This window comes from Gopherus evgoodei, chromosome 2 (genome assembly GCF_007399415.2).
Source record: "Gopherus evgoodei ecotype Sinaloan lineage chromosome 2, rGopEvg1_v1.p, whole genome shotgun sequence".
In the NCBI taxonomy this organism is placed as follows: Eukaryota; Metazoa; Chordata; order Testudines; family Testudinidae; genus Gopherus; species Gopherus evgoodei.
In genome coordinates this window covers 258168335-258195412 of record NC_044323.1, presented here as the reverse complement: position 1 = coordinate 258195412, position 27078 = coordinate 258168335, and the positions used below count along the sequence as shown (strand labels likewise).

General features: G+C 45.2%; 1 protein-coding gene and 1 long non-coding RNA gene across 2 annotated transcripts in view; one reads left to right on the top strand and one right to left on the bottom strand.

The window, feature by feature from the left end:
* The window catches only part of RGS22 (regulator of G protein signaling 22), a 116950-nt gene that overhangs the window by 67808 nt on the left and 22064 nt on the right, over positions 1-27078 (top strand). Inside the window, 5 exon segments of the mRNA XM_030553569.1 lie at positions 12816-13010; positions 18859-18951; positions 19624-19790; positions 22496-22658; positions 25333-25491. Of these exon segments, the coding sequence (XP_030409429.1) occupies positions 12816-13010; positions 18859-18951; positions 19624-19790; positions 22496-22658; positions 25333-25491 (777 nt within the window).
* On the bottom strand, positions 1789-19718 carry LOC115647004. The gene is made up of 4 exons (XR_003999187.1): positions 19652-19718; positions 19324-19465; positions 17045-17160; positions 1789-1912 (listed from the first exon to the last, which is right to left on the bottom strand). It is a non-coding gene; the product is annotated as an uncharacterized LOC115647004 (long non-coding RNA).

Sequence of the window (27078 nt, the reverse complement as noted above, 5' to 3'; positions counted from 1 at the left end):
TTTTAAGTTATTGCTGTACTGAGCAGTTGTAACTCTCCCTCCATGGCTTTTCCATAGCACTGAGTGTGCATGGGTCAGTGGCTGGTTGTGGGCATTGATTGAACTGGCAGAGGGATGGCTACTCCTTGGGATCCTTGTCAGGGAGAGAAGGAGAAGGAGGCACCTCCTACTCCATGCTCTCACACCTGCCCAGAAATACATGGCGTCCATGTGTGGGCATTGGGAGCTGGGGAGTTTCAACCTACTTCTGTCTCCCATTGGCAGGCTCACTGGAGACAGGGACCCTCTCCGCCACCATTGCTTATGGCCCTCTTGGAGCTATCTTAGACCCACAAGTGCTGCGTTGGCTACCCCTACCCTTTCTTTTCAGTTGTCATAGCTGGGTTTCTGGGCTTGCTTTGTGGGGCTGTGGAGGATTTTTTCCTGTACTTGCAGAGTCCTAGAGGCCTCGTAATGTAGGAAATTAAGGAAAAGAGATCACAATTAAAACAAACAATAGAAATTAGTAAGGGGTAATAAAACAGAGTAATTATTGTCAATACTTGTGTCTAGTACACATAAGAGGCTTTAGAGACCAGCTTCTGGGCTAAACCAAAGCCTGAGACCCAGGAGTTTCTGTAGTGGAGTCACCCCTGCTGCCACCATGGCCTTGTCTGGGGAGGAGGATGTGGAAGCTATAACTGGCTGAGTCACTCCCTCAATGTCCACAGAGGCCTGACGGACTTTGTCCTGGGCCTCAATAGCCTGTTGAGCATATGGATGTTTTAAGGTCCATGAAGAATAAGACACCCTTTGTCTGTACCCTCACTCTCCTTCAGAGTGGGAAAGTAGCAAGACTGAATCCTGTTTTCAGTTAGGGAGGGCTAGACTAAAGGAGTCACCCCTCACTCATTGGGATTTTAATGCTTAAGGCTGGTTAATCTCATACTGGAGCCAATTAATGCCCCGTAATCTGAAGGGGTGAGAGTGGGGTTGGGCAGCATGTTAAAAGTTAATAAAGTTGCCGCCTGCTTTTTTAATTCCACCTCCAGTTCTGTGTCTTCATTCTTCTGTGTGCCCTGATCTAAACGTTCTTGCTCCTGGGCAATAAAGGAAATGCCACAATAACTCAGGGATAACAAATGCTTGAAGCAGTCACAATGCTGAGTTTTCCTCTTTTTCCTAAAATTCAGGAGGACACATTATAAATTGTATGTGTCAATCTCAGCCTTAAAACAAAAATGTCCAACTTAGGTGCCTAAAGTTTGACATCTAAATTCATATTTAGGCACCTAAATATGTAAGTGGCCTGACTTGAGTGCCCACAGAACACATATTTATTAAAGGGAGCTGCAGGTACATAGGATCATTGAAAACTCAGGCAATTTTTATTTAGCTGTCTTAATATGGATTTAGGAGTCAAATTTATGTTTGAAATTTTTAGCTCCTGGGCCCGAGTCTCCATTGCATTGCACATGGTGCAGTCATTTGCACCGATGCAAAGTGCCTATGAAACACTGACGTTCTGATTTGGTCATATTTATTTCTTACTTTGCCCTGGACTAAAAGGCTGCATGACTGAAAAGCAAGCCTTTAGTCTTGTCTTATCTTATTTCCAGCCCCGGCCTGGTGGTGACAGCAAAACATCAGACAATCAGTGTTATTAGGCAATCACAGAAAGCTACATACACATGACCATTAAAGTAAATACATCAGAACGAAATATGTGAAACTGTTCCATTAGCATCACAGCTGAAATGAAACATAACAAATCAACACATGTGCTGAAACATTTGGTATCATTCTCAAGTTTGCCTTTTAAGGCTGCACACAAATTATTCTTGTTTTCATTGGAACATAGATGAGAGTCAAGCTGTATCCAATCAAAAGGGCCTGCTTCTGGAAAAGATGCCTTCCCGAATTCTGCACTCACCTTTGAAACAATGAGATAGTTATTCCAGCTACTCCTAATGTCAATCAGATTTCTAATAGCAGATTGTCATATATTTTACTATTTACGACTGAGAGAGATTGAGTGTTTTATACAATTTAAGAAACTTTCTTTGATCATTGTATTTTTCTGGACAGTGTTTTATCTAAGCTTTATGATATACCCTGGCATGTGTTTCCTTAATATATCAGTGTGTATAGTAAAAGAAACTCAAATGAGGATGAAATGTGATGCACTAGAAAAAAGATGAGTGACAGTAATAATCCAGGAATGAATGGGTTATTTCACTATAAACATACATGCTGGAGTGTAAAACTAATTGGAAAAGAAAAATAATAAAGAAACACAAGTTGCAATCTGCAATGAAAAATAGTATTTAGGGTTAGAAAAATTTAATACCATTATTGGAAATATAATATTTTAATACTAGAGCCAATTTAGATGAAGAGTTATTATTATCATGGACTTGTTGGGGAACAATACTAAGCATTTTTTGTGTTTTTGCATAAACCTAAGCATTCTGAGATTACATACTGAAAATCTTTACATTTAGGGATGAGTTTAACCAAAACCCCAGATCTGAACATTCCCAAATTTGGGAGGTCATAATCTGATTTTCCCAGAAGTTTGGTATATTTGCATTTGGTCCATTATAAATAACTTCAAGATGCAAACTCTGATCAGACTCCAGATCACAGTTTTGGTTTGGACCCATCACTAACTTTAATACTTTTATAGAAAAATATATAGCTGGAAGGTAGGAAAATTCTTTTTATGTTTTACTGAAGTTGCCAAACATTGAATGAATTAAGTCTGATGAGCCTGAGATTTTACACGCTCAAAGGTCTTTATTTGAATTTTACAGCCTTATAATCATTTAATTTAAACTGAGTTTATTGAAATACACAATATAATGCTCTATGAAGTCCTTAGTGCACAAGCTCCCATAGGGACCATTCAGGAGTTTCACAGCCCCAGTGAAAATCTGGAAGCACAGTACTTCTTATAGCTCCCTAGCATGGGGCGGAAGCAGGGCCACTGATACACCGGAGTAGTTGAGCAGGCAGTCACCCTGGACACCAGCTTCCAAGAGGAGCCAAACTTCTGAGCAGCTTGCTTTTTTTGGTCTCGGCCGCTCAAAGAATGGAGATGAGCACCAAAAATGTTTTCCACCCTAGAGGCGCTCCTGGATACATTCTTTAAGACAGGAGTGGGCCAACCTTTTCAGCCGAGGGCCATATCTGGGTGGGGAAATTGTATGCAGGGCAGGGGATTGGGATGCGGGAGGGAGGGAGTGCAGGGTGTGGGAGGGGGTGCGGTGTGCAGGAAGGGGCTCAGGGCAAGGGATTGGGGCAGAGGAGGGGTGCAGGGTGTATGAGGGGGCTCAGGGAAGGGGTTGGGATGCAGGAGGGGTGGGGAGTGCAGGAGGGAGCTCAGGGCAGGGGTGCAGGATGGGTGCAGACTGCAAGAGGAGGCTCTAGGCAGGAGGCTGGGGTGAAGGAGGAGTGCAGGGTACAGGCAGGGGGCTTAGGACAGGGAATTGGGAGGTGGGGTGCAGGCGGAGTTCAGGCTCTGGCCTGGCACCACTTACCTAAAGCAGCTCCGGGGTGGCAGCGACGTGCACCGGTGCCAGGGCAGGCTCCCTGCATGCCTACCCTGGCCCCATGCTGCGCCACTCCAGGAAGCGCTGCTGCCCCTGGGCAGGGGGGGTGCGGAGGGCGCCATATGGGCTGTCCTTGCCGCGCCTCCAGGTATCTCCCCCAAAGCTCCCATTGGCTGCGATTCCCCATTCCCGGCCAATGGGAGCTTTGGGGGGGGCAGTGCCTGGAGGCAAGGGTAATGCATGGAGCCCTCTGCTTACCCACCTTGGGGCTGCAGTGAAGTGGTGCCGGCCGCTTTTGAGAGCGGTGCGGGGCCCGCGGCACCACAGGGGGCAATCCAGTGGGCCAGATCCAAAGCCCTGAGGGGCCAGATCCAGCCCACAGGCCGTAGTTTGCCCACCCCTGCTTTAAGAGCATATAATGTGTTCTTCCCTCTGAAACTGACTGGCTTCATTCAATAATTCAGAAGGAGAAAGCCATGGACATCACTTCTCCACTTGTTTGTAATGACCAGCACAATTTGCAGTAACATCCCATTCACTCCTTACATTCAGGCCAGGGAAAGCTGTGCAGTTGTGACTGACCCGGCAACACAAGGTGGTGTGACTGTGCCGGCAACACAAGGTGGTGGAAGGTTCCTTGTCACCTCTCCCGTCATGCATCAGCACAAGCATTTACTCACAATCTGGCCCTATATTTCCACTTGGGGGCTCGGATATTACAATGATGGGCATACTATAAAAATCTTGATAGAAAGGTAGGTTGTGGGCCAGCTCCTCAGATGTCCTAAATCTGTGCATCTCTCTTAAAGTCAACAGAATTACGTCAGTTTAGAGCAGCTGAGGATCTGGCCCTTAGGGTATATGTCTATGCTACACTGTAATCCTGAGTGTCCACACTGAATTGTAAATCTGGGTTTACAGTTGCTGGACCCTGGTCTCAAAGCCATGCTAACGCATCCACACTGCACTATACAGACCTTCTGACTCAGTTCTGTGAGTTGAAGTGCGTCCACATTGCAAAATGGCAGGGTTTGGACTCAAGTCACAGGCTGTGACACACCCGTAGCAGGGTCCCAAGATCCAGGTGCTGAGTGCTTGCTGACCTGGCTCAGACTGATCTGTGTGCGGATGGAAGTAACCATATATAGCCTAATGGATATAATGTCTGCCTTTATGTAGGAGCTCATTCTGTAGCATCTCCACAGGTGAAATGGAAGTGATGTCACTAGCAGTTCCACATGTGGAGCAGCTGCAGTAGCAGGTCCTGATGTTGCAAAGGTAGTGAGTTTAAAGCCTGTTAATAATTTATGACATTGTCTATCAAGGTAAGTATAGATTAGTTTTTCCAACTTTTCTAATTTCTGAACCAAAACAAACAGAAGGCCATTTGAATGCAAACATTTAGTATATAAAAAATTCTATTTAGAGAGAGAACAGTTCCATCAAAGAAAGATGTGTTTTGGGTTTTAAAAAGCCACGTTACAGGAAGGTTAGCCATTTAAATGACCAGGTTCAATCTAATACACTGGGGTCTTCCCTAATTCAGAGCTCCCATGTGTGGTTTTACGAGTGGACCAACTTAGTCCTATTGCTGTCTAATTTGACTTGAATAAAATGTCTAACCCCTTTCTGAGATGGTTATTTTTATAGCTATCACATCTTTATATGACTGGACTGTCTTTTTATAACTTGGTTTTTTTACATGTGAAATGTGTTGGATCAGATTAAAATATGATGTAATTGTAACTTTATTAGTTTTAAGTAACTTCCAAGGTTTGACATCACTGTGAGTCTAATTAGTGCTGTATCTGCAAAATTTCAGTTTATTTTATAATTAGCCCAGGGTGTACACTGATCTGATAAATTTGGTTGAGTTTTTCAGCTTAGCTTTACCTATGGATTTGTTAGTTTTTTAGTCTCACCCCTACACATGGGAATCTTTATCTGGGCTAACAATGTATAGGCCGTGCTAAAAACAAACCCGTCTTGCTTTTTAGGTGCCTACATCTATGTAGAAAATGGGTGGAATCCTGCATGGTTGTTAAAGATGCTAGTCATTAAAAATTCTAAGGATGACAGTTGTAAAGGGATCCATGTGTTTGGTGACTTGGCTTTTGCAGAGTTGAAAGAGCCACTGTCAAGTGTTTAGACCCGAAGTGTTGGTTCTTCCTGGAGTGCTTGCACATGCCTGTTCCAGTGTAAGGATGTGTGTGCCCTGAGCAAAGTTGCTTGAATTTCCCCCCCTAGTGCAGGGGTTCTCAAACTGGGGGTTGTGACTCCTCAGAAGGTCTCAAGGTTATTACATGGAGGAGTGGGTCATAGAATCATAGAATATCAAGGTTGGAAGGGACCTCAGGAAGTCATCTAGTCCAACCCCCTGCTCAAAGCAGGACCACCCCCAACTAAATTATCCCAGCCAGGGCTTTGTCAAGCCGGGCCTTAAAAACCTCTAAGGATAGAGATTCCACCACCTCCCTAGGTAACCCACCCTTGTGCTTCCTAATATTCAACCTAGACCTCCCCCACTGCAACCTGAGACCATTGTTCCTTGTTCTGTCATCTGCCACAACTGAAAACAGCCGAACTCCATCCTCTTTGGAACCTCCCTTAAAGTAGTTGAAGGCTGCTATCAAATCCCCCTGCATTCTTCTCTTCTGCAGACTAAACAAGCCCAGTTCCCTTGAACCCGGAGGTACAGGACTCAGCACCACTGGTACCACTGAGCAGCAGAGAACTGTTGCTCAGACTTCACCCAGTACCGTGTCTCCCCTCTAAGGGAAAAACCCTTTGGCAGCCTCCACGTGATCTTCGCCATGACACTGATCATTGGCACTGAAAGGAATGGCATTGCCTTGTTCTCCATGCTGCAGTTCATCATCAGAGTCAGAAGTGGGGTCCTAACTCCCTCCATTGACACAGCCGCCCGCACTGCTCCCCGGGCCATTCCTTTTTTATTGTTGCCCCAAGTACAGGGGTGCCACTGAACACTTAGGCACTGGTCCCCATGGTCCTGGCAGTTATGCAATGACTGTTTAGGAACCCATGGGGCATGCGCCCTCACGGCAGCTTCTCAAGGCAATCATACTCAGTGGCCTTGGAAAGTATGATGCCCCTGGTACTGCACCGAGAGACCTCTCACTCAGACTCCGGTACCGAACCCAACACCAAGCCTCAGGGGGAAGTCCTGCAGGCCTCTGTGGAGACTGAGGAAGTGACGGAGGCTCCTCAGCTGGTTATAGTCTCCTCATCCTTCTCTCCAGATGAGGCAGTGGTGGCAGCAGGGTGTCTCCACTGCAAGATGACCACAAGGAATACCAGGACATGTTAAAGAGGGTAACCTCAAACTTATAGGAGATGTGGTTAAGGAGACATCACATAATCATTTAGACATTTTGTCAGCAGTGAGCCCTTTTAGAGTGGCTCTACCACTCAGTGAGGCCATTATGGACCCAGTCAAGGCACTGTGGCCCTCCCTTCTACAGTCAAGGCACTGCCTCCCTCCCTTCTACAGTGAAGTGCACAGAATGCAAATACTTTGTATCAGCTAAAGGATATGAGTTCCTATTCTCGCACTCTCCCCCGGGGTCCCTGGTTGTGGCGGCTGCCAATGAAAGGGATCTTCAAGGTCAAATGGGATCCATATCCAAGGGGAAAGATTCAAAGAAATTGGACCTGTTTGGCTGGAAGGCCTACTCCATGGGGGGGGGGGGCTACTGCTCTCCATAGTGAACCAGCAAGCCTTGCTAGGCTGCTATGATTTTAATATTTGGGAGTCCATGCTAAAATTTAAGGAATTGCTCCCCCAGGACTCTAGACAAGAGATCTCATCCTTAGTTGAGGAAGGGAAGACCGTGGCATGGGCCTCCCTTTAAAGGATCTGAATGCTGCTGATTCCATGGCCAGATCAATGCCACAGGTGTAACCATGCGCAGGAGCTCATGGTTGCAGTCCTCAGGGTTTCCACATGAAGTGCACCAAACTCTGCTTTTGAAGGGTCATAGCTCTTTTTGGAGCAAATGGACACTAGACTACATGGCCTCAAGTACTCTAAAGAGACCTTGAAATCTCTGGGTCTGTATATCCTGGCAGTATCCAGAGGGCACTACAGATCCCAACAGACTGGCCACTACTTTGCCCAATCAGTCAGGCAAGATCAACAGAGGAGGAAGAGCAGGGGGTTCAGACATAAGCCCCCTTTGCAATCCTCCTTAGCAGGCCCTGCGCAGACTCAAAGCACTCGTTTTGATGAGATGCTCAAGGTCAACATTACAATCCCCTCAACACCGGATCCAGCTACCCCTTCTTTTTCCTACCAGCTCCTCCACTTCCTCAGTGCCTGGGTCCACATTACCTCAGATCTCTGGGTTCTAAGAACGGTAGAAGTGTATTACCCCATCCAATTTTTGTCTACCCCACCTTCCTAGCCCCCCCCCACCTGTCTCTCCTCAGGGACCCTTCTCATGAGCAACTGTTGGAAGAAGAAGTCCAATCCCTCCTTCAGGTGGGAGCTGTGGAAGAGGCCACAGACGATTCCTAAGATTTGTTATGAACAAGTTCATTACCAGTTTGTGGTCCTTCCATTCGGCCTGTCGGCTGCTCCAAAGATCTTCACCAAATGCATGGCAGTGGTGGCAGCCTTTCTCAGAAAAAAGGGAGTTCATGTGTTCCCGTCCCTCTATGACTGGCTGGTAAGAGACTGGTCCAGAGCTCAAGAGGAATCTGACATCCATCTTATCCAATTGACCTTCAGGGCACTAGGTCTACTGATAAACATCCAGAAATCCACTCTTATCTCTGCTCATTGGTGCCGTTCTCAACTCTCTGCAAGTGATGGACCTACTTCCGGACAATTGTTTTCATTCAATTACATCCCTAATAAGGTCCATCCAGTCTCATTTGACCAAGACTACATGAAAGTGTCTAAGTCTTCTGGGCCACATGGCTTCATGCATGTATGTAGTGCAACACACGAGGCTACATCTCAGACCTCTCCAAGCCTGGCTGGCCATGATATACTCTCCTTTATGTCATCATCTGGACTCAGTGGTCACTGTTCCAGCTCAGATCCTCAATTCACTGACATGGTGGCTGAACCACCACGTGGAACATGCAGAAGTACCCTTTTCAAGGCCTTAATTGTCTGTGTCTAGTATCTGATGCATCAGCCCTCAGCTGGGGAACCCACCTAGGATCTCTCAGAACTCAGGGCCTCTGGTCTCAAGAAGTAGGGTTGCCAACTTTCTAACCACACAAAACCGAACACCCCTGCCCCACCTCCTGCTTGGCTCCTTCTCCGAGCCCCTCCCCCCTGACCCCGGCCCTGCTTGCTCAATCCTCCTTTCCTCCGTTGCTCACTCTTCCCCACCCTCACTTACTTTCACAGGGCTGGGGCAGGGGGTTGGGGTTCAAGAGTGGGTGAGGACTCTGGGCAGGGGCTGGGGGTTGGGGTACGGGAGGGGCTCTGGACTGGGGGTGCAGGCTCTGGGGTGGGACTAGGGATGAGGGCTTTGGGGTGCAGGAGGGCGCTCCAGGCTAGGGTAGAGGGTTGGGGTGTGGGGGGTGAGGGTTCCGGCTGGGGATGTGGGCTCTGGGGTGGGACTAGGGATGAGGGCTTTGGGGTGTAGGAGGGGGCTCTGGGCTGGGCCAGAGGGTTGGGGTACAGGGGGATGTGTGTGGTCCCATCAGCACTTACTACGGCTCCAAGGAAGTGGCCACCAGGTCCTTGTGGCCTCTAGGTGCATGGGTGGCCAAGCAGCTCTGCGCAGTATGTGCTGTCTTCATGCTCACAGGCATCGCCCCCTGCAGCTCCCACTCATCATGGTTCCTGGCCAATGGGAGCTATAGAACCACCACTCAGGACGGGGTCAGTGCGCTTAGCCTTCCTGGCTACCCATGTGCCTAGGGACCACAGAGACTGGCAGCTGCTTCTGGGAGCCACCCAGAGCCAGGGCAGGTAGGGAGCTTGCCTTAGCCCTGGGCTCCTGCTGCGCTGCTGATCAGACTTTTAATGGTCCAGTCAGTGGTGCCGACTGGAGCTTCCAGGGCCCCTTTTCGACCAGGTGTTCTGGTGGAAAACTGAATGCCTGGTAACCCTGTCAAGAGGAGCTTTCCCTCTTATCAATGTCAGGAAGCTTGGGGGACCGGGGGGAGTATCTAGCCTGCCAGGTGTTCCTACCCCACATTACAAACAAGACTATTTCGGTTCTCACAGACAATACAATGGCCATGTTCTACATAAACAGACAGGGAGGGGCGCAATCTTCCCCCCGTGTCAGTAAGCAATCCAGCTGTAGGAGCTCTGCATTACTCACTCAATCAGTCTAGAAGTGTCCTATCTTCTGGGAACACAGAACCAGCTGGCCAATCACCTCAGTAGGTCTTTCTCCTCTAACCATGAATGATCCCTCTGACTGGATATCATGAGGGACATCTTCCAATGGTGGGGGACTCCCTCTATAGATCTGTTTGCTACCTGCAACAACAGGAAATGCCATCAGCTCTATTCCCTGTGAGGCCACTGCCCAGGGTTGCTCACAGACACATTGCTATTGTCATGGACAAAACATCTGTATTATACATTTTCACCTACCCCACTGAGTCACAAAGTTCTGATGAAGATCAAGCAGAACTGAGCATCAGTCATTCTCATAGCCCCAGCATGGCCCAGGCAACATTGGTTCACCACCCTCTTAGGCCTTTCAGTGGAGATTCCATTACTGCTTCTGCTACACCCAGACCTGATCTCTTGAGACCACAGTTGGCTGCTCCACCAAAACCTCAGTTCCCTTCATCTAACAGCCTGGAAGCTCTATGGCTGACCCCTGAGGAGCAGGATTGCTCAGAGCAGGTCCGTAGAGTCCTACTGGGCAATAGAAGGCCACCTACCTTGCAGAATGGAAGTGGTTTTCCATCTAGTCCTCCCAATGGGGAATTCGACCTATGCAGTCCACTCTGCAGCTTATTTTGTAGTACCATCTGCTGCTGAAACAACAAGGTCTGGCCCTCTCTTCAGTCAAGATCCACCTAGTGACCATCTCAGCCTTCCATCCAAAGGTCAACAACCAATCCGTTTTTTCACACATGATCATGATCCGTTTTTTCCAAGACTTGGAGAGGGTATACCCCCAGGTTAGAGAACCCATTCCTCCCTAGGATCTAAACCTTGTCTTGTCAGAGCTCATGGGCCCACCATTTGAGTGGCTAGCAACGTGCTCATAGTTATACCTTTCCTGGAAACTGGCCTCCTTAGTGGCCATCACTTCACCCAGAAGGGTATCAGAGATCCAGGCCCTTACATCGGAGCCCCCATACACAATCTTCTTCAGCATAAGGTTCAGCTGCATCCACACATGTTGTTCCTCCCAAAGGTGGTTTCACAGTTCCACTCAATCAAGCAATCTTCCTGCTGGTATTCTACCCTATGCGAACAGAGAGGAGCAGTACCTGCACTCATAGACTCATAGACTCATAGGTCAGAAGGGACCAATCTGACTCTTTAGGTCTTAGATAGGATCTGGTTCTCCATATACAAAGGACCAAACCATTCCACAGATCAACTCAGCTGTTCATCGTGATTGCAGAGAAGAAAGGACCTCCCCATCTCTGCCCAGAGAATTTCATCCTGGATTACTTTATGCATCCGGACATGCTATGAACTCGTGGGCATTTTACCTCCAGCTAATCCGACTGCTCATTCCAGACCTCCTTGGCCGCCTTTCTAGGACAAGTCCCTATTCAGGACATCTGCAAAGCAGCAACCTGGTCATCAGTGCACATGCTCTCAACACACTATTTCATCACCCAGCAGACTAGAGACCATGCCAACTTTGGCCATGCAGTCTTGCAGTCAGCTTGTCACTGAACTCCGAGTCTACCTCCTGCACAACTGCTTGTGAGTCACTTACATTGGAATGGACATGTACAAGCACTCAAAGAAGAAAAAACAGGTACTAATCGTTCTGTAAATGTTGTTCTTCAAGATCTCTTGCACATGTCCATTCTAAAACCCACCCTCCATCTCTTATTGGAGTCACTCAGTTAAAATAAACTGAGGAGGGCGGGGCTGGCAGGCATCAGTGGGCACTGGAACTGACCCAAGGGATACCTTGAGGGAAAAAATTAATGCAACTGTGCTTGGGGTGCACACACACCTACATTGGAATGGACATGTGCAACACATGTCGAAGAACAACAGTTATAGAAAGGTTAGTAACCATTTTGGGTTTGTTTTATGGTTGAAGTTTGACATGACTTGATATGCTAAATAAAGAAAAGAGAAGTTATTTTTTAACTATTCAAACATTCCTCTGCTGTGCTAGACACTGAAACACAATAGTATTTTATTAGTGCATGAGAACCAGAAAGTAAAACTGACCAGCCTCACTTCACTGTCTAAGCTGAGTGAGACAAAACAGGGAAGGCTATTTTCTCAGCTGGTGTATATTAGTGTAGCACCATTCAAGTCAGTGAACGATGGTGATTTACCCCAGCTTAGAATCTGTCCCAAAAGTTGCATTATATCTTTGAATATTCTTATAATTTTAATGTTACACAATGCTAACAACAAAAGTAAAGAATGTTTAAAACTATATAAATTTTATCATAGCCTCATAGATGTTTGCTTCGGAGAAGTTTTAGGCCCCAGCTCTCCATTGGATATGCTGAAGCGGGCTCCTGTTCTGTGGCAGAGTCCCAGTGAAATCAGTGAGGGTCTGCATATGCACAGAAGTCCATGCTAGTAGATCCTGAACCAGGACTGCAGTCTTCTTGGTATTTAGGATTTTCAATTTTACATTAAAATTCCAAAATCTTGCTTGGTTTGGTTTCTAAAAAGCAAGAAGAAACCATCTTTCACAAAATGGTTTATTGTATTATAGAACAGTGCATCGTATTACAGTTAAATGTTTAAAGTAATAACAGTGTGTAACTCAAAGATGAAGATCTGCATTTGTTGTTGTTATGGTGATTGCAACTAAGGATCAGCAAAATGTATCTGTGTAAGCATTACCATCACCATTATGCATGATTTTGTCATCAAAGAAGCTTTTAATAAGCAGAAAATGTAGGAGTAAGGAAGTCAGGGAGCTGTGGCAGAAACTGTATTTTGGAAAACTTAGTAGCATCAAGGGAATAGAGGAAGGGGAGGAAAGATGATGTGAGCGAGAGAGTAACTAGGATAATAAAAAAACAGTTTGCTACCACCCTCATCTTTAACTAACTTATTTACTGTGGCCATTAGAATGGATGGTGGTTAAAAAACTGTTGTCTTCTCTTTTATTGTAGTTCCTTTATGCTGCTTACATTGCTCCTTCTGCCAGCATGGATATTGGACTGCAACAGGATAAGAAAAATGAGATTTATCAGAAAATTAAGCCACCTTATGAGGATCTTTTTGACCCAGCAGAAGAATATATTCTCACCCTTCTGCTGGTACCATGGATGAAAATGGTGGAAGCAGACAAATCCATTTATGGAAAGGTAACTTACATAGGGCCAGCTAGTGAGGGGCCCTTATTCTATCCCTTGATCATCCCCATTCAAGTCACTGGGCTTGAGTGAGTGCAGGTACTGCTCCCTCAGTGTTCCTCATAAGGGAAAAAATGGGGCCATAGTCACAGTTCCCCTCTGCACTGACCAATGGAATGAGTAGGACACATTGTGGAGAGCAGGCTACACCATTCTGAAGATGCAACCTGCACTGTTCTCTAATGAACTGGACCACTCTGCTCTGGGAGGTAATGTAACTTCCTGAGGCACAGGCTTTCCCTATGGGATGGTGTGCTCTGTGCTATCTCATAATCATGTCATTGACTAAAGGCCACACCTATGATTTTACTTAGCATGAATGGCCAAAGAGTCATTTTTTTACCATAAAGAGATAATAAGCAGTGGTGTCAGAGTGTCATTATAATGACCCTAAGTCAAGACTAACTGTCTCAAACATGCCTTAGTGCTTAGAATTAAGTTGTGGCTAATGCTACAATAAGAGGAAATATTGTACAACAGACAAGCAATGTTTGCCTGAAAGGGTATGTCTACCCTATGGGATTATTCCAATTTTACATAAACCGGTTTTGTAAAACAGATTGTATAAAGTCGAGTGCATGCAGCCACACTAAGCACATTAATTCGGCGGTGTGCATCCATGTACCGAGGCTAGCGTCGATTTCCAGAGCGTTGCACTGTGGGTAGCTATCCCGTAGCTATCCCATAGTTCCCACAGTCTCCCCCGCCCATTGGAATTCTGGGTTGAGATCCCAATGCATGATGGTGCAAAAACAGCGTCGCGGGTGATTCTGGGTAAATGTCGTCACTCATTCCTTCCTCCGTGAAAGCAACGGCAGACAATCATTTCGCGCCCTTTTTCCCTGGATTGCCTTGGCAGATGCCATAGCATGGCAACCATGGAGCCCATTTTGCCTTTTGTCACTGTCACCGTATGTGTACTGGATGCCGCTGACAGAGGCGGTACTGCAGTGCTACACAGCAGCATTCATTTGCCATTGCAAGGTAGCAGAGATGGTTACCAGCCGTTCTGTACCGTCTGCTGTGCCATTGTAAATTGGCAATGAGATGACGGTTATCAGTCATTCTGTACCGTCTGCTGCTGTCATGGGTGCTCCTGGCTGGCCTTAGCTGAGGTTGGCCAGGGGCGCAAAGACAAAAATGGGAATGACTCCCCGAGTCAATCACTCCTTTATGGTTTATCTAAAAATAGAGTCAGTCCTGCCTAGAATATGGGGCAAGTGTACTAGAGAACCAGTGTATCAGAGAACCAGAGAGCACAGCTGCTCTGTGTCAGATCCCGCAGAAATGGTGAGCTGCATGGCATGCACAGGGGCTGCCCCTGCAACAACCCCACCCATTGATTCCCTTCTCCCCCAACCTTTCTGGGCTACCGTGGCAGTGTCCCCCATTTGTGTGATGAAGTAATAAAGAATGGAGGAATAAGAAACACTGACTTTTTAGTGAGATAAAATGAGGGGGAGGCAGCCTCCAGTTGCTATGATAGTCCAGGCAGGACATTAAACAGTGGGGGGGGAGGAGCCCAGCATCCCGCTGCTATGATAGTCCAGGCAGTACAGAATCTTTTCTTTAGACATGAAAGGGTGGGGGCTGATGGAACTCAGCCCCAAGTTGCTATGATGAGAACGGTTACCAGCCGTTCTGTACCATCTACTGGGAAAGACCGGGAGGCCAGCCAGGAGCACTCGCGGGCTGATGATGGTGATGGATAGCAGTCATATTGTACCGTCTGCCACCGGGGAGGGGAGGGGAGAGGATGCTGCTATTCATTGCCACAGCACTATGTCTACCAGCAGCATGCAGTAGACATAGGGTGACATATAAAAAAGTCAAGAAACTATTTTTTTCCTTTTTCTTTCATGGGGGCGGTGTGTGTGGGGGTAAATTGACGACATATACCCTGAAACACCCCGGACAACGTGTTTGACCCTACAGGCACTGGGAGCTCAGCCAAGAGTGCAAATGCTTTTCGGAGACTGCGGGGACTATGGGATAGCTGGAGTCCTCAGTACCCCCTCCCGCCCTCCATGAGCGTCCATTTGATTCTTTGGCTTTCCTTTACGCTTGTCACACAGCACTGTGCTGTGGCCTCTGTCTATCATAGCCCGGAGATTTTTTCAAATGCTTTCTCATTTCGTCTTCTGTAACGGAGCTGTGATAGAACAGATTTGTCTCCCCATACAGTGGTCAGATCCAGTATCTCCCGTATGGTCCATGCTGGAGCTCTTTTTGGATTTGGGACTGCATTGCCACCCGTGCTGATCAGAGCTCCACGCTGGGCAAACAGGAAATGAAATTCAAAAGTTTTCGGGGCTTTTCCTGTTTACCTGGCCAGTGCATCCGAATTCGAATTGCTGTCCAGAGCAGTCACAATGGTGCACTGTGGGATACCGCCCGGAGGCCAATACCATCGATTTGCGGCCACACTAACCCTAATCCGATATGGTAATACCAATTTCAGCACTACTCCTCTCGATGGGGAGGATTACAAAAACCGGTTTAAAGAGCCCTTTATATCAATATAAAGGGCCTCATTGTGTGGACGGGTGCAGCGTTAAATCGGTTTAACTAAAATCTGTTTAAACGTGTAGTGTAGACCAGGCCAAACATTCTACCATGTAAGCAGGTGGTGAGCCTGCTGTGAAAGAATTAAGTGTATTCTGCAGGCTTACTGAAGCAGGTTACCCAGTGTCCCATCCAGATATGAGGTGGGAGTGGCTCTCTAGACAGAGGATCTAAAATAAGGGCTGAGCAATCCTGAGAGAAAAACTATAAGAGCAGCAAAGCAAGAAGAGAAAATTGGAAATTCCAGTTTTGCTGCTTCCATAAAAATCAGAATAAGAAGTAATTAGGCAAGACTGTGTGTTCTGACTGTATTCTGTATGTGGACTTTGTTTAATAGTATGTTTGGAAATGTGACCGCTCACAAGCGATTACAAAAGTTAGGACAAATCTGCTCTCAGATTCATAAAGTGTATCTGTGGATTAGGTGAGGCGGGACAGAGATTTGTTTAACAGGAATGAGAATCTGGAAACCTGGGTTCTGATCCAAGTAGTTTCACTATGACCTTGGTTTAAGTGGCTTTCTTTTCTTATATGTAAAGAAAAGAGAATTACATAATAACACCTCCATAGATGAGAGTATATTTGTTAACAGTTGTAAAGCACTTTGAGATCTTTTATTGGAAATCTCTATAGCAGTGCAAAGTATTAATTAATTATTATTATTACGATTATTATTATATTCTCTCTATATCGGGGTAGGCAAACTTTCTGGCGTGAGGGCCACATCAGGTTTCCAAAACTGTATGGAGGGTCAGGTAGGGAAGGTTGTGCCTTCCCAAACAGCCTGGCCCCTGCCCCCTATGCGGCCCATCCCACTTCCCGCCCCCTGACTGCCCCCCTCAGAACCGTCACTCCCTATCCAACCCCGCCTGCTCCCTGTTCTCTGGCTGCTCTGATCCCTATCCACACCCCCGCCCCCTGACAGACTCCCAGGACTCCCAAGCCTATCCAACCCTCCCCTGTTTCTCATCCCCTGACCGCCTCACCAGAACCTCCGCCCCGTCCAACTGCCCCCTGCTCCCTGTCCCCTGACTGCCCCCTGGAACTCCCTGCCCTTTATCCAACCTCCCTGCCCCCTTACTATACCACTCAGAACACCAGGACTGACAGCCGCGCCGCCCAGCTGCAGCCAGCCCCGCAGCTGCGCTGCCCAGAAGGAGCTCGCAGCCCCGCTGCCCAGAGCGCTGGCGTCATGGTGTGCTGAGGCTGCTCGGGAGTGGGGTCTGGGGGCTAGCCTCCATGGTCAGGAGCTCAAGGGCCGGGCAGGATGGTCCCGCAGGCCGGATGTGGCCCATGGCGGTAGTTTGCTCACCTCTGCTCTACATGCATGAACAGCTATGAGGATGCCACATATATTGGGAGATCAGGATTTCAAGGTTGAGGACTGACAGGCCTGAGAACAGAATCTTGCCATGACTTACATTTTATGCCATAATCTCTTCTCTTTCCAAGCATTGTCATGAGAAAGATATTTCAACTATGTTCTTAGTGATCTGCAGAATATGCTGTCAAGTATCAGCGGGATAGCCGTGTTAGTCTGCATCCACAAAAACAATGCTGTAATTGGCCAACCCTTTCATTAGCATGAAATTCTATTTAGACTTTGCCAGACTAATGTTATACTAAGCATTACACCTTTTGCAAACATAAGTAACACTTCACATATACTGAGAATAGCAGTTCCTCTGACCAAGTGGTTTCACTATAAAGCATAATTCTTAATATTTTTTTATTAAAAGAGGGATGACATTTTCTGAACATTCTTTTAACATATCATTTTAATCTTGTCTAGTGACAAATCTAAAACCTTCTATGATTGCTTTATGTTAATTTCATGCATGTAGCCTACAATGTCTGTTAGTGATATAATGAGAAACTTTTATCACCCTTTCAGCACAGGTGGTACTTTGCTTTGCTGTTGTATGGTTGTGCATAAACTTTTCAAATGACAATACTCTAATAACAGAAGAGACCTGGGCAGATGTATAAAAAAATATAGGGCCTGAGCCTGTTGGGTCCAGCAAAAAGGAGAAGACGTATTCCTTAGGGTGGACCGAACAGCACATGCTCTGGAAAGCCCTGTGCTACTCCTCTCAGACTATGCCCTCTTGATGCAATGCACTGTTCAGCAACTTAGTTCTCCTTCTAGGAAAGATCCAGCTTTGCTACTTGTTTAGGGAGAGGAGACTCCCTGTGTCCTCTTTCCCCACTTGCTTGGCAACACAGAACAGGTACATTTATTCCACAGAAAACAAGCTATTTCAACCAGCAATAAAGGAGAGGCTTAAATCATACATTTGAGGCATGGTCAAAATATCTTTTATAAAAACCCAAACACCAAATCAAACCTTTTTCATTATGGTGTCTCAACTTCTATCAATTCTCTGATTTAATCTTTGTACAAAATGGTCTGAAATTATTTTCCTGGTTGTTTTAAAAATACATATTATTTCTCAAAAAACTCCCAACAATGAAGAAACAAAAAAAGTTGTGCAGCAGTAGAAGAGAGTTAGATTGTGGTCTGTGGACATTCAGATATATGATGCTGAGTATGATATTAGTGTCTAGGTAGATGTTAATTTGGAAATATTGTCTTTTCTCTTTCATATAAGCTCTTGCATAATTAAGACCATGGTGGGGGAAGTCTGTCTGTGATGGATTACTGCACCACTATAACATGCAGGTCCAAGTTTCATAAATGTCCAGTTCCCACATTTGAATATTCCAACCAATATATAGATGTACAAAACAGTTACTTATGCACCTAACTGCTGATCTGAGCATACAAATGCAAGATTACTGTTGTTGTTAAGCACCATATATGTGCATGGTGTTACACAGATTAAAAAATATCACTCAAGTCATTGCCCTGAACAATTTATAGTCTAAAGCCACCAACTGGCACAATATGGAACAAAACAGGAAAAGCACAGAATAGTTGTCTTATAGCTTTCATATTTATTGGTTGGATTCTCTATTGAGGTGCTCATGTTTCAAAATTGGTGGTGAACATCATTTCCTAGTGAGCACTATAGTTCTAAGAACTGGATTGCTGCTTCTCAGTGGCTCTCATAGGGATGCAACTTGCAGTGATTTTTTCTTCTTCTGAACATCTGTCTCGTTATTGGCAAGGATGTTTCTTTTCTACCCACTGTCATTGGCAAGTTGCCTGCCCAGCTCTCCAGCTTTCTATAATATATACTGTGGGGATTACATAAGATATTATTTTTATTAGGTGGAGCTGGTGGAAGAAAGTCGACAGCTGGACTCAGTGTACTTTAGAAAGCTACAGGCTTTGCATCAAGAGAGTGTTTCCAAGAAGGATGAGGTAAGACAAGCACCTACTAACAAAAACAAACTTGATTTCTATCTGAGAGGCTTAACACTTTATGGATCAGCAATGAAAGGAAACTGTGAGCAGGTTTGATTGACTGACAGTGCTGTTGACTAGTATTAATTTTCAGATGAATGCTTGACAGCCATCACTGTTTTAATTATGGTTCCAATTCTGCTCTCAGTTACATCAGTATTTGGGCCTGATCCAAGCTCCATTGAAGTCAATGGTCTGACTTCTACTGACTTTAGTGGGAGGTGGATTGGACCCTAAATATTGAGGAAATCCCTTGAATTCAGTTAAGTGACTGGTTTATTTAAGGATTAAATCAGGCCCAATATGTTTAAAATAAAGCTGATAACATACCTTACCGATATATGCAGCTTATTTCCTTAGGAATTGGGAAGTTTTTATATCAAGACAGATTCTGCTCCTCTTCAGCAATGGTAATAATTTCTGTGTAGCAGCATCATTCCTTGTCTGCTTGGTCATGACAGAGCATTGTTTCCTGTAACAGGAGAAAAAGTGACTTCATGGCAGCAATTAGCAACAACAGAAGAGAAGGAATTAAAAACAATAAAGAAGGATTAATGGAGGATTATTAGATTGTCCAGGTTATAGAGGCAGAAGATTTCTTTATATAATTGAAATTGTTTCTTCTGTTAGAGTATTGCTCCTGAAATCAGTCTCCTACCTCAGCCTGATGTTCTCAGAGAAGCACAGCTCTTAAGTGAAGTCCCTGAGGAATACAGAGGTTGTAGCCTTCACGACCTGATCCGCAATGGACTGGAGTTAGAACAGTTCCGACACTTTCTTGAAGAGCATTCTGCAGTGTATGTTTGTTGTTCTTCAGTTATTTCTGCACTCAAAATGCCCATTGTCTTTTATGGGAGTTTTGGCTATGTAAAGATTACAGGATTGCAATCTATCCATTTTTTTGAGAATGATATGTATGCACTAAAATGAGAATTTTGTTCAAACATCAGAATGGCAGTCTCAGCTGTTTGTTAGAAATAAATCTCCTGTTATGAAATCATTTGTGGTCAAATTCTTCCTGCATGTGTCCCACGGCCATTTAAAGACATGCACCCAACACAGAATTTGATCTATAATGAATAAAACTTGCTTTTGATAGCACAATTTGAACCTGTTTTTTTTTTCAAATTGAAGGCTCAGAATTACAAATATATACACAGAATTTGGGCACACAGCTATCATAAGTGTGTAAGCAACTGCAGTTTTGGTTCATGCAGTTAACACAGTTAAGTAACCATCACAGTAACTGCATGTGTAATTTATGCACACACACAATTTCCAAAATTTGAGCCTAAATATGTAAAATAAAGATTTAAGCAGACATTTCAACAGAAGTAAATGTGAGTTTTGTCCCTAACTTCTCTATATCTTCCTACATTAGTCCCCATATTTTTAACATTCCAGAAAATTGCAGAAGTACTCAGTTCTTAGGTAACTGCTCAAAATAGTTAAAATATTTCCTTTTTCAGCCTTCCAATCCCTTTTTACACCCATCTGTTTCTTTAAATTAGGTTTCCCTAAACCAGGGGTGAGCACATTTTTTGGCCCAAGAGCCACATCTGGCTATGGAAATTGTATGGCAGGCCATGAATGCTCACAAAATTGGGGGCTGGGGTGCAGGAGGGGTTGAGGGTTCTGGGGTGGGGCCAGAAATGAGTTCAAGCTGTGGGAGGGGGCTCTGGACTGAGGCAGGGGTGTGGGGAGGGTGAGGGCTCCAGCTGGTGGTGCAGGCTCTGGGGTGGGGTTGAGGATGAGGGATTGGGGGTGTAGGAGGGTGCTTTGGGATGAGACTAAGGGGCTCAGAGGGCAGGAGGGGGATCAGGGCTAGGGCTGGGGGTTGGGACTCAGGAGGGGGTCAGGTGTAGGCTCCAGGCAGCGCTTACCTCAAGCAGCTGCATGTCCCCCCTCCAGCTCCTACATGGAGGCATGGCCAGCTGGCTTTGCACGCTGCCCTATCTGCAGGCATTGCCCCGGCAGCTCCCATTGGCTGCAGTTCCTGTCCAATGGGAGCTGCGGAGGCAGTGCTTGGGGTGGGGACAGCGTGCAGAGCCCCCTGGCTGCCCCTACATGTAGGAGCCGGAGCAGGGACATGCCGCTGCTTCCAGGAGCCATGCGGAGCAGGGCAAGCCCTGGACCCTGCTCCCCAGCGGGAACTCGAGGGCTGGATTAAAACATCTGAAGGGCTGGATGTGTCCCCTGGGCCATAGTTTACTCACCCCAGCCCTAAACTAATGCTGATGATGTTGTCTCCTGGTCCAGGGTAAACGGTAATATAATTATAAGCTAGCATGGAGCAAAAGAGTCAAAAGTGCCTAAGGGACAGGAGTAGAGCTTTGTGGAGAAAAGGCATTCCGTTTCATGGAGGATTCTGAGATTTTAAATTATGGTTTTGTTCTGATTTGGAAGCTTTAGGGCTCCTGGCTCTGAGGAAGTCTACCTAGCAAGCTGCCCCATAGCCGCAGATCCTGGAAGCTCTGTGGTCCCCCCAACTCTGAGGCAGTCTGTATAGTGGGCTGCCACAGAACTGAGTGGGTGAACTGCTAGGAAACGAGGCAGTGTTCCAGCTGAACTTTTTTGAAACTGAACTGTCCCCGTTATACATTCCAATTTGGACAAATTGGCAAATTCCAATTAAACGCTGTTAGAATTTTTCCAACTAGCTCTACTTAGGAGAATAAGTCCTAGTAGGACTTAAACTCCAAAGTACCCAAGAGACTTTTGAAAATGGGCCTTCAGTTTTTAAATCAATTAGATACTTTTGTAAATTTTACCCATGAGCTAATACCTCAAAAAACAAAATAAAAATCTGAAAATATTTATTAGAACAAGAAATTAAAGTGGTTTGGCTGGATCTGCCTCTGCATGTTTCACTTTCTGCAAAAATTCTAGCAAACAAGTTTATTGTCAGGAATGTTCACAGAAACACTAAATTTTAATAGAAAATAATCATAGAAAGTGAACTTGGAAGTGTGAGTATTCTAAATATTTTTCTTCTCCAATTAAGGAACAAACCCAGTATCATGTAACCTGTGTGTCCAATCAAGATTATCCCATTAAAAAGCTGGCATTTTAAATATTGACTACTCATGTTGAACTGATTATGAGCAATTTACAGACCAGGAGTTTTATGGAGAAATTATTCATCTTTTAATATGGATAATAAAATATTTGAGGAAATAGGAATTTATTAATAGATTATTCAAAAAGAGACAAATTCATCAAATAAATTATTTGGTCTGGTCTACTGTAGACTGGGATTTAAAGGCATTCCGCTTCTACTTCTGAGTGTTTTACTAGTGACATACTCATTCTTATGTTAGCTTATTTCTAATCTAGTAAGAAACAACTGAGGCAAAAAGTATATCCCCTGACATAGCATGCAAGATCTGGACACTTGATTCCACTTCTGTTAATTGTAATTAAAATAATAACTTATTAGAATTCTGATAAAAATGACATCAACATGGAATAATGAAGAATATTCTCCTTGATTTGTTTGTAGCATGGATCTCATGTGCTGGCTAGACATTGAACAATTCAGAAGGATGCTCCACAAGGAAAAAGAAAAAAGAGAGGAAAAATCTAAAGCTATTAAAAACAAGTACCTAAATAAAAAATACTTCTTTGGACCCAATAGTCCAGCTACAAAAGAACAACAAGACCAGGTATCAGTATATAGAACAATATTTATACATAGCTGTCACAGTTCTGGCAGAGCTCCCTCTGCTGGACATGCTCCAGGCTGCTGTGGTTGGGTCCCACGTACTGGGCATAAAGGCTTTAAGCTTCCTGAGTCTGAATAGGCTCCTCCACCATCTCTTTGTGCCTCTCTGGCACATTTTCTGGGCAAGCTCTCTGTGTGTTACCCTTTTGCATAAATAGGACTTCAGAGTCCAGCTGCCCGAGGTCCCCATGACCAATGCTGAGCCCCCATAGACACCCCAGTTGCTTACACACACTCTTGCCCAGAGATCCACTTTGTGGGCCCTCAAGCTTACAGTTCACCTCCTTAGGGACTCGTGATGGTGGAAGCAGACAGACACACTGACCTTGAAAAAACAACAAGGAGTCCTTGTGGCACCTTAGAGACTAATACATTTATTTGGGCATAAGCTTTCATGGACTAGAACCCACTTAATCAGATGCATGTATTTTCCATTCCATGCATCTGATGAAATGGGTTCTAGCTCACGAAAGCTTATGCCCAAATAAATTTGTTAGTCTCTAAGGTGCCACAAGGACCCCTTGTTCTTTTTTGCTGATACAGACTAACACGGCTACCACTTTGAAACAGACCTTGAGAGGTTCAAACGTAATCACTCTTTACTGTAGATAGCTAAAGAATTATACAGTTCTAGACAAATCAATAAAATGCCTTTACACATTTCCCTGCCTCAGTTTACTCACCAATCTTGAATGTTCTTTGGGCTTAAGTCAGAGTCATCTTGGGTGTCCAGGATTCTTCTTCTGGCTTCTCCTCTGAAAACTGAGTCTCCCTCTGACCCTTCAGACAATGCTCTTTTGCTCTCTACAGTGGCTGTTGACAGACCTTTTATCTTATAATTTCCAGTCCTCTTTGTCAGGTCATCAAAGTCATCAAACAGGTGTTGACTGTTTACTCCCTCCCCCCACCAGGAGCTCAGACATGGAAAAACTGGTTTGCCCTGGGCAGTAGTCATCTTTGTCCACAGGTATGCCATTTAAATGGATGATCACCAGAGTTCAACAACCCTTTATTGTTAGCCCAGTGCCAGGTGCAAGAATGTCTCCTGTCACCTCTTGCGGGTGTTAATTCAATATGAGGCAAAAGACAGAAGATAAGGCAAAGAAGTCCCACATTCAAAATGGAGTTTGCAGTCTGACCCAGATACACAGAGACTTCAGCTTTAAATAGAATTCATCAGCCGTCTGCAGATTCCCCAAATCGTCACAATAACAATAATGCAGATACATGTATGTATTCCAGCAGAACTTGTGTTGACTGAGAGGCGTCCATTTTAATTAGCTGCCATTTGATACATACCCAGTTTATTTTTCTAACAGATTATTTAATTTCTATTTACTTTTGTATTTTTGGTAACCCTAGCAGATACCTGTGTCTAACCTAAGTGCTCCTCAGCACTCATCAGCTTTTCCTCAGTTCTGCATTTAAACAAACCTCCTAAAACCTTGTCAATTTCCACTCCAGCAGTCTGGTTCCATTTTGGATAAGATGTACTCCATCTCTTTGGTATAGGCTCTCTCATCCTCAAAAGTTCCCCAGTGTCTAATTAATTTACACCCCTTGGCTCAGATCTCACTAGGCTTCAGCCCAGTAATGCACAGTACAGCTCAGAAAGAAGCATTCAAAAAGTGGCTTTACGCCAAAGTGGTCTGTTCCGGCTCTCATCTTTAGTATGCAGGTAAAACCAACTGTAGGTAACAGCATGTCTAAAGCATGTAGTGTTGTGTTCTAACTTGATGCTTGTAACATTTGCTTTGATCAGGATGGAGGACTTTATGCTGCAACCTGTAGTCTCTGTGGACCATACCTCTCTGTGATAGGGCCAACTGCAATCTGCTCCATTTTATGAAAATTACTTGTGATCCTTGGTTAAGCATGCTTTGATTAAAGTTATGCTTGTGTTAAAATACATTGCTCCTGCAATTCACTCTGATTGCCTCAGCAGATCTGACTTCATATCAGCACCTGCAGTTTATGCTTTCTCTGGGGCAATGACAGTGTTATTCAGTGACCATCCAACTCTCATAAAGCAAAGTACTATTTATTCAGAACAAAAGAATTTCAGAGAAAACACATCTTTAAAAATAATAAACAGCTTGTACATATGCCTACCTTACCAAGTGGGTCTTCCATCTCCCACTTGCAGATAGGTCTAACATATTCTCGCAGGCCTGATTCTGCTGGACACAGCATCCTGCCTGTCAGTTTTTGGGTGATGTGTGTGAGACCCTCCTCAACTCAGGGAAGGTATTTTATACAGTTTCAAATCATTCGTGCGCCAAGACCTTTGAACCAGGTCAGGCCAGTCTAGGCTATTCCTCAGGGGTTGAAATTTGAAAAAGACTTACTACGTGCATTGTTTCATTATTGGGAATTTGCATTAATTTCTCCAATTGACATTAGTTCCTGCAGGAACCATTCCTTATCTGACCCGTTTAGCCAGGAATGCAGTCATTAGCCAGCCCATAAAGATACACTTAATATTTATGAGGCTAACACAATAGTCTTTGAATATTCCATGGTTCCATAATATTGCATCTGTCACAAGGGATAAGTGACTTTTGCCCATACACAAAAGAGCTTCTCTAACCTGTTGTTGTATTTGGATTGTTTAGCTAATGCAGTCAGGTGGAGGCTGGGGACATATACTTCATGATCGACTTTCCTCAGCAGTTCTGCTAGAAATTCAAAAATACGTCCAGATGAGGCTAGAAAAAAGGTGGCTGCCACTGTTCCTGGCAAAAGAACAATCTGGGGCACGTAGAAAAACAAAGGTAATGTTTCAAATATGGCCCATCCCAGTAGTGTTTTCATGCTGAGATGTAGCTTACTGTTAGGGTAAGATGGTGCAGAAAAATGACAGTCAATCATAGCTCATAGTGAATTTAAACCCCAGGGAAGTGACTTGTGCATACAGCTTGCCGTGTTACGCTGATGCCAGTGGATGAGGTTTTTTCCCTCTAATAGCCCAATCCTGCTGATGGCCTTGTTAGCCACTGAAGCTGAAGAAGGCAGTTGATGCTGCCTTCACAGTCAGCCAGTGTGGGGAAAAGTTGGACCTTTGCAGCAGAGTTCACCCTCTATACCCCCCACGTAGTCACACCCAAAAGAAATCCAGCTCCACAGAAAAGAGTTGCAGAGATGCTCAGGGAGACAAGAGCACAAGCAAATGATCTGGCTTCCCACACTCTGCTACTCCTGTTTCTCACGCTGCCCATGTCCTCCCACCTGAAGCTGTATCGCCTCCAGGAGCTACTCCAGGCCTCCTACAGAGCTGCCAAGTGGGAAGACTGGCTGGCTACAGGCCTGGCTTCTGACTGGTTACATTAAAGAATGATCAGTTACATTACACATGAGTGTTCAGAGTAGGGAGAGCTTTGCTCCTGCTGGCACATCATACATTAGCTTTTTTGCTATGGGCATAGCTTCTACCTCACTGACTTTTATGGCAGTGTAGCGAGGATGGGATCTGTGTGGGGGGTAGGAGGAATTACACTGCTGCTGAGACTAGCAAAAAATCCTGTTTTTAGCAGACACACACACAAACTGAACAGAGAATTTGTATTGTACTGATTGAGGAAAAACCTGCCATTTCCAACCAGGCACTGAATTCTTTCAAATCAGACACGTAACTTAGTTTTAATTCTTTTTTAACATAAAGAGGGTTCAAAGGGCTTACAAAAATGTGGGCAGATTGGATAGTCCATCTCTCTATTTGTTGATTTAGAGCACTGGACACTTTTCACAAATCAGTATTTTGTAGGTTTTTAAGTAAGCCAAATTATTTTATTTGCAAGACTATGATTTGTAACAATTATAGGGGCTTTTGGTATTTTTTTTAATCTACATTTATGTTTCCTTACTATGTTCCCTATCTTACCACAAAGTGAGGGGATGAAAAGGCCCTTTGAAGCAGAGAGTCTCAATCTTTTTCTTTCTGAGGCCCACGTACCCCAACTTACTATAAAAACTCCAGGGCCCAGTGGGAGGCAGGGGTTTCAGGTCTCCTGCCTTCAGCCACCGGGTGTGGGGCCTCAGAACTTTAGCCCTGAGGGGCTCAGGGCTTCAGCCATGGCAGGGGAGGGGGCTCTGGGCTCAGGACCTCAGCCCTGGGTTGGGATGGGGGGCTGGAGTTTCAGCCGTGGGAGGGGGGGACAGCTTGGGGCTTTTGCCCCTTTGCTCTGCACCCAGTTTCAGGTGCTGAGGCTCTGGGCTTCAGCCTCATGGCTCTGCTCCTGGCTTCAGACCCACAGAGGGTGCTGAGGCTCAGGACTACCTGTGGCTCCTCTCCTGGTTTCAGCCCCGTGGGGGCGCCAGGGCTTGTCTTCAGTCCTGCAACTCTGTTCCAGACTTCAGCCCTG